Below are 12,598 nucleotides of genomic sequence, written 5' to 3'. Positions count from 1 at the left end.
TGACGAGGAGCCGGCGAGGGTTCGGGAAGGTGGCAGGTTATGGTCAGAGCTGGGTTTCTGCAAGGTGGCCAGAAGCTGTCCCAGGGCCGGTGCTGGTGAGGAAAATGCTCAGAAATGACCTGCCAGCACCCACACTGGATCATGGCCACATCCCACACACCTCAGAACGGCACTGCCTGTGCCTCGAGGCACAGACCCTCTGCCTCGAGGGTCAGAATCTATCTCCCTGCCCATGGTAACTGTGCCTCAGTTTACCTGTTTCTTCATGTGACCACCCACCTGTCTGACATTCTCTTGCCTTCCACCTAATTGAACCTCTCCATTCAAATTTCTCTGTTTTTTGTCCCTTTATCTCCCTATTTCACCCGGTCCCAGTTCTGTCTTTGTTTTCCCATCCCATGTCTTCAGCCTCTTTCTTCTCATCTATTTCTTCATCTGAGTATCACCCCATCTCTACTTCTTTCTCCTTGTCTGCGTGTCCCCGTCACCTTCCTGTCTCTATTATGTCTTTCTGCCACGGGTTTTTGTCTCGATTTCTTTTTTCTCAATTTGTCCTGGTCTCTTGACTGATTCTGTCTCCATCTTTGTCTTTTTTTCTTCTGACTGGGTCTGTCATTGCACCTCTGATCTCCTGGCTTCAACCTGTCTTCCTCCCACCCCCACCCGCCGTCACCTTGGTACCAGATTCATTTGTGTATAGGAAGGAAGCAGTTTGGATGAGGGAGGAGGGAAGGGGTCAGGAGTGGGGACCCAGCTGGGATGCTGTGTGGACTCCTGGCTTAGGAATTAAGATGATGAGAGCATTAGGGTCACACGTAAGTTGTGGGCGATGGAGAAAGAGCGAATGAGAGGATTAGGTTTTGCCTCTGTCCCCTACTGCCACTTCTGATAGATCTGGTGGTTCTTGAACTGATCTTGTAACATGTCTGCCCAGGGTGGGTGCTGCATGGAACCCAGCCAGGTTAGGCAGTGAGAGCCTAGGCTCCTGGGTCTGAGGGAGGAGGGGGCTGGGCGCCTGGACTTCCTGGGTCTGAGGGTGAAGGGGTGTATTAGCTCACTAGGGCTGCTGTAACAAAGTTCCACAAATTGAGTGGCTTAAACCAGACTTTATTGTGTCAGTTCTGGAGGCTAGATGTCCAAGATCAAGGTGTCGGCAGAGTTGGTTCCTTCTAAGGGAGAATCTGTTCCAGGCCTGTCTCCTAGCTTCCAGTGGCTGTCTGGCAATCTTTGGTGTTCCTTGGCTTGCAGAAGCATCACCCCGATCTCTGCCTTCGTCATCACATGGCCTTCTCTCCTTGCATGTGTGTCTCTGTGTCCAAAATGTCCCTTTGTATAAGGACGCCAATCAAGTTGGATTAGGGCCCACACTAATGACCTCATCTTAACTAATTGTATCTGCAATGCTTCTATTTTGGAATAAGATCACATTTTGAGGTTTTGGGAGTTAGGACTTCAATATATGGATTTGTGGGGGACACGGTTCAACCCGTAACAAGGGGGTTGGGAGTATGGGGTCCTGGGAGAGGAGGGAGCTGAAAGCCAGAATTCTCCATCCTTGGGGAGAAGACGGATTGGGGGCAAAACTGAAGGACAATTCTGAGGAGACTGGAGTCTGATTTTAATGTTCCACAGGCATCTCCAGCTTAATTTGGCTAAAACAGAACCACTGATTTCTCCCCCCATAAATCCCCTCTTTAGCCATCTCAGTAAATGACATTACCATTCACCAGCTGCTCAAGCTAGAATCCCAGAGTTGACCCAGCCCTCAGCAAGTCTTGCTGGCTCCTCTTCCAAGAGGACTCTTGCGGGTCCGGGTCTCTCCAAGTCTATGGCCACACCCTCTTACACCAGAATGACGGCACAGCCTCCTAACTTACCTCCCTGCTACTGCCCCTGCTCACCTCCAAGTTACTCTCCTGCAACAGCCAAAGGCCCCCTCCTGCAACATCAACCCAAATACATCACTCTCCTGTGTCATGACCTTGGATGGCTTCCCATCAGCTAAGAGGACAAAGTGCTAACATGGCTGTCCAGGCCCCAAATGATTGGGCCCAGGCATTTCCTCCATTTCCCATCACCCCAGCCCCACTCCACCAGCACCGTACAGGCACACCAACATGCTGTCAGCTACTCGGGCACAATGTGCCTTTTCCTGCCCTGGCACATGCCGTTGCCTTTGCCTGGAATGCTCTTCTGGGGCATCTCCACTGAGCCAGCTACTTACCCACAACAGGCACTCGGTACCTATGGGCTCGTTCCATGGAGGAGAGCAACACAGGGGGAGACCCTCCATCTCCCCCTGGTGGAGATGGTGGGACTCTCCATCGACCCAGGACCTCATTTCCCATGACTTTCTTGGGTCAATGACTCCATTTCCGTGGAATTTTTGAGGAGTTGGGAATTCCATTTCCTCATTTGGGAACTTCATTCCCCATCAGCCCCTGGGGTGGAAGAGGTCAGGCAGGGCCTTGTTTCCCAACCTGAGGAAGTGGGGGGCAGGGGATCAGCCGAAGGGAAACCCAACATGGGAGTCTTAAGAAACTACATTTCCCAGGAGACCTCCAGAATGGCTCTCCCGACAGTGGGGCGGCCAGCGCCGCATAGCTTGCTGGGAATTGTAGTCTGGCAGTCTCCCGGGAGGGCTGGGTGCACCACCTTGGAGTTGTTAAGCGATTAGGAGCTTTCACACCCGCTGATGTCTGTGGCCAAGGGCGGGGCCGGGTCAACGCCCGAGACCCGGGATCTTCCACACCCCACTGGCAGCACTCAACAATTAGGAGTTAGATCCCTTGGGGACACGGAGGATAACTGCAGTTCAGGCACGCCCTGGGACGACAGGCTTCCCTTCCAGCAGGGGCTTGGTCCTGGGCCTGTCTGGAGTTGTGGTTTCTCGTACTAAATCCTCCTCAGCTGCAGATCTGGACGTAGGAGAGAGACGGGGTCTCCCGACACCCTTCTCGGGATCCACGTGCTTTTGTTCCTTGGGGACACCACGCACACCCCAAGCTGGAAGGCAAAGGGGGACAAGCCTGGACCTGGGGCTCAAGGGTACCCCACCCCCAAGGTTTCACCCTCAAAGAATGCGGTCCTTACACTTCTGTAAGCTGTCAGATTCCCGGGAAAGGAGATGTTATAAAAATGCCGGTTCTCAGCACTACCCCTGCGCGGTGTAAAATGTCTTCCAAAGGATGATCCTCTAGTGGCTGAGAAACCCGGTTCAATTGGCCCAGAGTCCCACCCTCTTGGCCTCAAAGCCCCGCCCCACCTACACTGGTCCCAACCTATTCCCGACACCACTGACCTCTAGCCCAGCCGATCAGATATTATCTGTTGCCCCTCAAAGACCACAAGCCCATGAGAGCAAAGGTGGGATGAGTGTCTGCCCGGCGCCTGGCTGTCAAGTAATGTCTAGAATGAATGGCAGACCTCGTCCCGGAAGCTCTGCATACCTGCATTCTCAGCACCCTTCAGTTCTAATGCAACGCTCACGCCAACCCAGTTAAACTTCTTCCTTTACTCCACCCCCGCGGGCTATGGGTGAAACCAGAACTGAGCCATCCAGGAGACGCCGGCTCGTTCAGCTGCACGGACAGCACCCTTGCTTCACGCGTTACCAGGCCAGCTCCACCAAGCACCTCAGCTCCACCAACCCCAAGAGATGAGGGGTCCGCAGGCCGCGAATGGTTAAATAATTCATAAGATTACCAACAGCGTATTAATTACAAATAATGAAAGAGGAGCTAGAGGAGATGAGTTTTCCAAACGGGGAACCGGGATCCGCAGCCCCAGGGCCCGGGGGTCCGGCCACCCGGGCAGGGCAGCTCCGTAATAAATAATAGAGTTGGGGGCAGGGGGTCAGGGCTGCTCCTGCTTCTTCTTGACGGAAATCCGCTTCTTCCTCGCAGCCAACATCTCATAGAACGGGTCCACGCTCACGGCGGCCCTGCAGAAGGGGCGGGATCCCAGGGTGAGGGCCGAGGGGCCTGGGCCCCCAGCCACCCCCTCCCCAAGGACTCCGGGGCGCAGGCTCACTGGATGGACTTGATCCACTCGTCCTTCTCCTCCTGCGTGGGGGCCGAGATCCGGTACACCATGTGGTTCCCCTCAACCACCCGGCCATCTGCCTCTGTCTTGCAGGCTTTGATGAGCTGCCCCTTGTTGTTGCGGATGTAGAGCTCGAAGCAGTTCTGGGTAGACACGAGACGATGGGCAGCTGGGAAGAGCCAGCCCTGGGGCCAGGGGAGACCCCCCGACACGGCAGGACGGGATACAGGGAGGGTCTTACTGGTTTCCGGGGGTCGTCCACCTCGCGGATGCTCAGATTCTCCAAGGGGATGATTCCTCGGGGCTCCTTGTCCTGAGACAACGAGTTTGACCGGATTCAGACTTCCAGTCTCCCCCCCACCCCCCAGCCCCTGCCTCCCGCAGACTCAGGAGTCCGGCCCCCTGCCCCTTGGCCCCGCCCTCACCGTCGTGTACTCAAAATAGTACAGGCAGTTGTCCGTGAGGATAAACCAGCGCCGCTTCCACGTCTTCACCCGGCCCCCTGGAAGGGAAGGGGGGTAGGGGGCCTGGGCTCAACAGGGGGATGGGGCCTCTGGGAGGGCGGGGACGGGGGCGGGTGGGGGGTGAGAGACAGAGCGAGCACAGGGAAGGTGGGGCTGTCAGGGCCTCGGACAGAGCGATGCGTGGGAAGACGAGCAGGACAAGGCGTGATGTCTGGGCCCCGGGAACCGGTCCACCCCCAGCCTGCGGCTCTACACTCTCTAAGCCTGTCTGTCGACTCGGGTCAGGGCCCTCAGCCCCCCAGCTATGGGCCCGAGGCCAGGGCAGCCCCCTCCCCTGTGTCATGTCGGGGAGCAAGGACGGGCCGGCCTTGTACCTACCTCCTGGGGCAGACAGCGAGAAAGCAGGCAGGACCAGGCGAGAAGGGAAGGCGGAAGAATGGGGTGCCCCCGAGAGCCGCAGGGTTGGGGAGGGAAGGGATGCGCAGGGGGTGGCACAGAGATTGACAGAAACAGCAGAGAAACACGCAGAGAAGGAGGGAGGGAGGGAGAGAGAGGGAAGAAAACCAGTTACATCCACATGAGGGAGGAATGGCCTGACCCTCTCCCACCCCGGGAGGCTGAGGATGCTGAACCGCACTGAGGCGGCCAAGAGCACCTCCCTGCGCTCCGGCCCAACCCCTAGGGTGTATCCCAGGCCAGGAGGGCCTTCCACTGCCACGGTGAAGATGTCTCTGTAGGGAAGTCATCCCCACGAGGCAGAAGACAAAACCCCCAGTCAGTGGGCCAAGGTGGGCTTGGGGACTCATGTCAGCACCAGTACAAACTGGCTGTGTGACCTTAGGACAACCACTTGCCCTCTGTGGACTCCAGTCTAGAGACCCACTCCAGCCCACACCTTCCTGCTTCAAAGTGACCTGCTTCTGGGCTCCCTGTGATCCCACAGGATTAAACTGCAGTAATAATGACTTCTATTAACCATCTTTGTGAATATAACCACCACAGATTCCCTTTCCTGTATTTCAGTGTTTAAGAGGTGCCTTCTTCTAATGACCTTGTGACGTGCTCTGGTCAGAGATCTGCGTCCAAGCCCACCTCTGCCCCGTGGCTGCTGGACAGTGACCAAGCCTCAATCTCCTCATCCAAGAAATGGGAAGGATTCCTACTGCTGGGCGCGGTGTGGAAGAGAACCAGTTCCTCAGGAAGCTGCCCCTCCTGCTTTTCCTTCCCACCCACTCACTGCCAGGGGCACCATTTGGCCTTCCTTGAAGAATCTAAATTCCTCCCAGACTCCGCAGACCTGTCGGCCTCCTTCGGAGCTGATTCAGGAATCCATCCACCCCAGCAAGTTGTCTGGAAGGAGTGATTCGCATTTTTTATGCACCAGGGACCTGCTACTGTGGCTGGAGAAGCGATTCCTCCATTTAGGAGCAGAATTCCATGCGGCGGGGGAGGCAGTGTGGATGATGAGATGTGAACGGAGCAAAGTCCTGCCCTGACCCTGTGCCAGGCTGGAAGCTTCCTCTGGGCCCTCCCACTGTCTGGGCTGCCTTCAGTCGACGCCGGGACTATAATTCCTCACCAGATTCTCTGTCTCCCTGGGGCAGTCACTCACTGCTCCTCCATTAAAAAGCCACCGCTGGGACTTCCCTGGTGGTGCAGTGGATAAGACTCCGTGCTCCCAATGCAAGGGGCCCGGGTTCCATCCCTGGTCAGGGAACTAGATCCCACATGCATGCCGCAACTAAGGAGCTCGCCTGGCGCAGCCAAATTTAAAAAAAAAAAGCCACCGCTGACCCTCCCAGGGCACCTACTACAACCAGGCCCAGCTCCGAGTCAATGGGCCATGCACTGGAACCACCTGGAGAGCTTTCAACATGACTGATGGCCTATCCTGCCCCCAGCGACCCGACTTCACAAGTCTGTGGACTGGCCATTGAGGTTTTCGGGTGAATCTCTGGGCAGCCAGGGTTGAGAACCACTCCAGTCCTCAGCCAGCTGTACCTGTCAGACCTCCGCTAACTAACCCTGAATTTGCCGGTGCCACGTGTTCCAAGGGTCGCTGGCCCCTGCCCCAGCCATCCCATCGTGGCCAGGGGCTCTCGATTCACCTAAGCCAGCCTGGGTGCGCCCCCGCCCCCCACCAGGAACCAATCCAACCAGCTGAGAAGTCCACCGGGGTACTCTGAGACCCTTTTCCTCATTTCTGCAGGCTCTTTTCTGACTAAGGGAGATGTTCTGGGGAGGTACGACGCCCCTAGAACAGCCACTACGCTACTGGGCTGATGAGGAGGTGACATACCGTGGGGATAAATGCAAGGGTGTCATAGTCGGTTTGCCTCGGACCCCCAAGAGTTCCCTCCAAGTGAGGTAGCAGGCTCCCAGGCATCCCAACCCCTTGGGCTATTTTCTGTTCACTACAGCTGTGAGCATCCTGAGTGAACACTCTCCCCCCAGATGGGGACCGGGCGATCTGGTTCTCGGCTGCGTCCTCAGTGCCTAAACCAGGGCCTGGCACAAAGAAGGGGTTCCGTAAACATGTATGGGTGAACACAAGGGGTTAGGGAGCGCTGAATACAAGCCCGGCCCTGGGCTTGGGCCCAGCACACAGGGCTGAACTCATTTTCGGCCCATTTTTCAGATGTGGAAACTGAGGTTCAGAGAGGTGGAATCGCTGGCCTAAGGTCACATAGCGGGTATGTGAGAAGCTGAGTCCACAGCCTGGGGCCCACTAACCTCCCCCCTGCAAAGGCAGCCAGCAGAGTCAGCAAGGGACGTACCCAGCTTAAGGAGCCAGCCCTCCCGGTCCGGGTTGAAGAAGGTGTGGGTCAGATCATTCCCATCATCCTCAGGAATCTTGAAGGGCTCATTTCGGATGCTGTCGTAGAGGTTCTGAGGGGCAAAGGCATGGTCAGCAATTCCAGGCTTCTGGGACCCTCCCAGGGCTACCTGGCAGTGGGGAGGGGGCTCCAGCAACCAGGGAGCCAATGAGACCATGGGTGGGACGGCAGATGGGATGGTGCAGGGAGGGAGGAGGCCGGGAGAAAAGGGAAGCAGAGGCAGAAGAGTGGAGGGAGCCCCAGGGAGGAGAAAGAGGAGGAAAGATTAAAAAAATATGTGGAAACACAGACATAGGAAAAGCTGCTAGGTTCTGAGCGAGACCGACAGGCAGGTGGAGAATGGGACACACCAAGACCCTGAAAGAGTCGCAGAGCCAGAGAGAGACAGAAAAGAGAAAGAAAGAGACAAGACAGCCAGCCAGAAAGAGAGAAAGAGGAAAGAAATGGACATGCTGGCATGACCACGCTGTCCACGGGCGACGCGATGATCCCGGGCGGGGAGTTCAGGCACTAGGAGACCCGCAGGGAGGAGGGTCTGCGGCAGGAAGAGGGACAGGGCTGAGGGCGCTGGGGGAGGGGGGGCCTGACCCTGAGCAGCTCCTCAGGCAGGTCCCCGCCCTCATTGATGCCCCGGTTCATGGCCACGAAGCGCTCCAGGCCCGGCTTGTCCCGGACGTTGGGGTTGTGAAGGCTGGTGTTCAGCATGATCACAGCGAAGGACAGCACGTAGCACGTGTCTGCATTGGACAGTCAGGGGGTGATGACTGGGGCATATGGGCCCCCAGGACCTGAGAGGTCAAGCCCCCAGCTCCCTCCTTCCCCAGGACCCAGGAGCCTGCACCCCCACCTGTGGACTGGAAAACCCCCGGGTTGCACAGGCAGTAGCGCTGGGCAAAGGCTTCCATCATCCGATCAATCTTCTGGGCTTCTCCAGGGAGGCGGAAGCTCCAGAGGAACTGCCTGCGTCAGAGAGGGGCCGGGTGTCGATGCCAGGACTGGCAGGACCCGCTCCCCACTCTCAGTCCCCGTGATAGGAACTGGCCAATGAGAGCTCCACGCTTGTGGCCAATCTGACCACTGAGCATCGGCCATGAGACTTTTGGTGGATTTATATGGAAACACCCTCCTTCTTTCTACTAAGGTTGCTGAACGGGTCTGATGGTTGCTAGGGCCTTCTGCTATCATGTGGGAGGAGGGTCTGTGGCGAGCAATGCCCACACCATGGGGAGCACAATCAAGAGAAAGAGAAAGTTGTCCTTCTGACAGCATTTGAGCACCTGGATACAGGTATGCCGGGAGGAAGCCCCACCGTGGACTTTGGTGTCATGTAAAGGCAATCCATTCCCTAATTTTTGTTGCTGTTTTGTTTTGAGTAGGGATCATCACTTGGAAAGAAAGCCCTGACAGGTACCTTCCTGCCCTTCCAGCCTCGTCCCTCTCACCTGAGGGCCTGCACCAGATTGAGGTCGGTGAACTCATGCAGATCCACGAAGGCGTGGAGCACTGCCAGGTTCAGCTCTTCCCTGGGAGGACAGGGACAAAGTCACGTGCAGGAAGGGGATGGGGAGGTGGGCGTGGGAGTGGACAGGAGGCGAAGGAGTGGGGAGGCTGCGCCCCCTCTTCTGCACAGAGGCTACCCCTGTAGCCGGTGAAAGTTTTGGCCAAGCCCCCGTCACAGGCCTGGCACCAGGGCAGGGATACTCAGAAGGCTCTTGGGAGGACTGTCTGCCTCGAGAACCCTGGTGTGGCTGGACCTCTATTCAGTGGGGAGAAATGCAGCAAACACGTGCTCTGCTGGCCATCACCTCTCTCTGATGAGCCCCAGGTTCCACAGATGCCCTGTGGAGATGGTCCCCCATCCCCCATAGGTCCATGGACAATCCCAGTGCACTACAGATGTCCACAAAACAATCCCCACAATGCCAGATATCCGGACCATCTCCATGCAGTCCAGATGTCCACAGACAATCCCCAGAAATCTAGAGGTGACCCCCAGACTCCCCAAATAGTCCCTATGCACCCCAGATGCCCACAGACGGTCTCTGTACTGCAGATATCCAGAAAGTTCCACACACCCTAGATGTCCACACAATCCCTAAGCATCCCAAACGTCCACAGATGGTCCTGTGCACCTCAGACAGTCTCTACACACCCCAGACGCTCACAGATGGTCCTGTGCACCTCAGACGTTCAGACAGTCTCTACACACCCCAGACGCTCACAGATAGGAGGTCCCCATGCACCCTGGATGTCTAGACGGTCCCCGCACATTCCCAACATCCAGATGATCTCCATGTACCCCAGATGTCCATAAATCCCTAGGTACCCCCGGATATCCACAGTTGGTCCCCATACACTCCCAACATCCAATCTCAGGCACCCTACCCTTCTAGGTGGTCCCGACACACCCTGGACGTCCACATATGGCCCTCATGCTCTCAGATGTCCATGGGCCCCCTGTGCTCCCTAGATATCCACTGATGACCCCCCCACTTCCTAGCGGTCCACATCATTCCCATGCACACCAGTTGTCTACACACCATTCTCACGCTCCCACGCCACCCACAGATGTTCTCCACTGTCCCCAGACCTAAATGGAAGGTCCCCACATTGCCCAGATGTCCACAAAGGTCCCACACCCCCCAGATGCTCACAGATGGTCCCCAGGTTCCCCAGAAGGTCCCAGGCTCCCCCAGACTCCTGTCAGCCCATTTTGTCAAAATCCAGTCATAAGGCTGATCTATCAGGGCCTCTTCTCGGGAGGAGTTGGGTGCATGGGGCCGAGGTGAGAAGCCAAGCAGGAGGTGGTGGGGGGGCGGGGGGGGAAGGGGGCAGGTCTCACCTCTCCCCCAGGTAGTCCCCGATGGCCGTCTTGTTCAGGCCTTCGCCCTTGTACAGGAAGCGGGCGATCTCCTCGGGTGTGTTCTGCAGAAGTTCATTCTCCACCAGGAACTGGATCCCCTGGGGGGTGGGAGCTGGGTCTCAGGGCTGGGTACTCAGAAAGCCACGCTCCTCCCCCCACATCCTCAGAAACCAGAGCCTCCAAAGCCACCCCCACCCTCAACGGAGTAGGGCCGAGTTTTACTTTCAGGCTTTTCCCAGGTCCTTAAATACCATCCGTCCCACGTCTTAGCCTTTGCATCTACTGTTCCCTCTGCCTTTGCCTGGTTAATTCCAGCGCCCCCCGGAAGCAGGGTCTGGCAAGGAACAGCAGCTCCATGAATGTTTGCTGAATGATTGAACTACCATTGCTTTGGACAAGAAGAATAAAGTTGGAAACTGTTAGTAGACAGCAGTCCACCAAGGGCTGTGAGGGCCAAGCCTCAGGCTGGACTAAGGCTTTCTCAGGCTCTCCTGATGCCACGAGGACCACCACTGCGGCTATCTCACTCTGGATCATGGTATCCATGTCTAGGGGCTCCCTGAGGGCAAGGCAGGGTCAAACTCTTCTCTGGGTCCTCAGCATTGCCTAGCAGAGGGGCAGGCCCGAGGGAGGCCTCAGGAAATGGGTGTAAAATGAATGACTGAATGAACGAACAAACATCTTCCCTCCACCTGGTGAACACTAACTCATCCTTCAAACCTGACCCGAATATACCCTCCTCAGGGAAGCCCTCCTTGATGCCACCAGGCTTGCTGCCCTGAGTGTCCACAGCCCTGGTACCTCTCTCTCTCTCTCTGTCATGGCACTCGTCAACCCTCTTCTGTACACGTCTCTGTCCATATTCCCTACCAGACTCAAGCGAGCTCCACCTGGGGACTCCAGGCGACAAAAGAAGTGGGCCCTAGAATATGAGCAAAAAGGGGAAGAAGACCCCCCCAGGCGGAAGCTCCAGCCCAGGAACAAATGCAGCCAATATCTGAATCCAGGGATCAGGACCAAGTCCGTGCACCTAAGGTAGACCTTTAACCACCACACTTCTGAACAGAGATGCCAGAATCCCCCGTCTGGATGTCTGCCTGGCTGATCCCAGCCCTGTGGCCCCAAGCACCTTTTTGGGGTCCATATTGAACTTCTTCCTGCCCATTGCCATCTTCCGGTTCCGTTGCAAGGTCTTGCTGCAGGGACAGAGAACGGAGGGTGGAGGGTCAATGCCTGGGCATCCCTGGCCCTGGCCTGGCCTCGTGACCCCCAGGTTCCCTGCCCCAGCCCTCACCTGCCCTCATTGGCCTCCAGACCCTCCACCTCGCTCATGGCTTCGCTGAGCTCCTCGCGCAGGCGCTGGATCTCCACCAGCAGCTCCTGCTTCCGCCGCCGGATGTTCTCCAGCTCCATCCGCTCCTCCGGAGTCAGGTCCGGTGGTTCTGGAGGAGGGGATCAGGGGTGGGAGGTCAGTTCTGGGGACTGGGAGCGTGGACTTCTGAAATCTGGGGGAGGACAGGGCTCCTAGGTTCAGGGGCAGGAGGAGAATGAGAGTCCAGCCTCCTGTCTACTGGAAGACGGGGTACAGCCTGGACTCCTCAGTCCAGGGGACGAAGGGCTAGGAACCTAGACTCTTTAGTCCTGGGGGAGAAGGGGACTGGGAGCCTGAACTCTTAGGTCTGTGGGGAAAAAAGGGCTGGAAGCTTGAACTTCGGTCCATTACTTGAAAGGAGGCTGAGGCCTTGGTTTTCTGCCTCCATTCTTGGCGAGGTAGCTGTGGATCTGGGTGTCCGGACTCCTGGGTCCATGGAAAGTAACTATGGCAGGCGAAGCTGATGACAGCTTGCAAGAGTTGAGGAAGGGGGCGGGGCATCGAAGGCCCCCGTCCGCCCCTTAGCGGAATCTGTAGCCCCCAAGATCTCTCCTCACCCCAGCGTCCCCAAAAGCCCCCTTCCCTCTCCCAGCAGGCACTGGGCTCGTCCGGCCCCTCCAGAGGGAATGGTTCCTCCCCGGCCTCGCCTCCGCCGCTCCCACCCCCTCCCGCTGCCACCGGAAACAGGCTCGGCCCAAACAATGGCCTGGAACGCCCCACTCTCCTGCCCCGCCGGAAGCCCGTCCCGTGCCCCACAAAAGCGAAGTGACGACGGAGCCGAACAGCTTCGCAGGGCGCGCGCCGGGAAGAACGCTCGCGGCAGAATGCTGGGGCCGAAACGCTCCATCCGCTCCCAGACGGCCCCGCCCCTCCCCGACTTACCATAGACACCGTCCTCCATGGCGGCTAGGAAGGCCCGCGGGGAGTCCGGGGCGGTCCCGCCGGTCGGGCCTGGATCCGCGTTGGCCCGCGGGCTCGGGTGAGCCCGCTCAAACGCCCCGGGAGCCACCGCCGCCTC

At 57.5% G+C, this 12,598-nt stretch overlaps 1 protein-coding gene across 1 annotated transcript; it reads right to left on the bottom strand.

Moving 5' to 3' along the window:
* Positions 1-3,694: 3,694 nt before the first annotated feature.
* CYTH2 (cytohesin 2) lies at positions 3,695-12,598 on the bottom strand. Its single transcript, XM_082862530.1, has 12 exons — positions 12,463-12,598; positions 11,503-11,650; positions 11,338-11,404; positions 10,188-10,306; positions 8,788-8,868; positions 8,193-8,305; positions 7,934-8,082; positions 7,286-7,397; positions 4,470-4,546; positions 4,286-4,357; positions 4,033-4,187; positions 3,695-3,943 (listed from the first exon to the last, which is right to left on the bottom strand). The coding sequence occupies exons 1-12, from the start codon at positions 12,479-12,481 to the stop codon at positions 3,856-3,858; spliced, it is 1,200 nt and encodes a 399-aa protein (XP_082718656.1). The 5' UTR covers positions 12,482-12,598; the 3' UTR covers positions 3,695-3,855.

Source organism: Leucopleurus acutus (genome assembly GCF_964270905.1).
Source record: "Leucopleurus acutus genome assembly, chromosome: 20".
NCBI classification, from domain to species: Eukaryota; Metazoa; Chordata; class Mammalia; order Artiodactyla; family Delphinidae; genus Leucopleurus; species Leucopleurus acutus.
This window is presented reverse-complemented; position numbering and strand designations above follow the sequence as displayed.

Bases quoted from the DNA above. Each gene is read 5' to 3' on its own strand.
- CYTH2 (XM_082862530.1), bottom strand. The intron at 10,307-11,337 runs GTGCTTGGGGCC...CCCACCCCCCAG, and splicing joins TCAATATGGACCCCAAAAAG to GGGATCCAGTTCCTGGTGGA. The intron at 8,306-8,787 runs GTGAGAGGGACG...TCTCTGACGCAG, and splicing joins AATCTGGTGCAGGCCCTCAG to GCAGTTCCTCTGGAGCTTCC.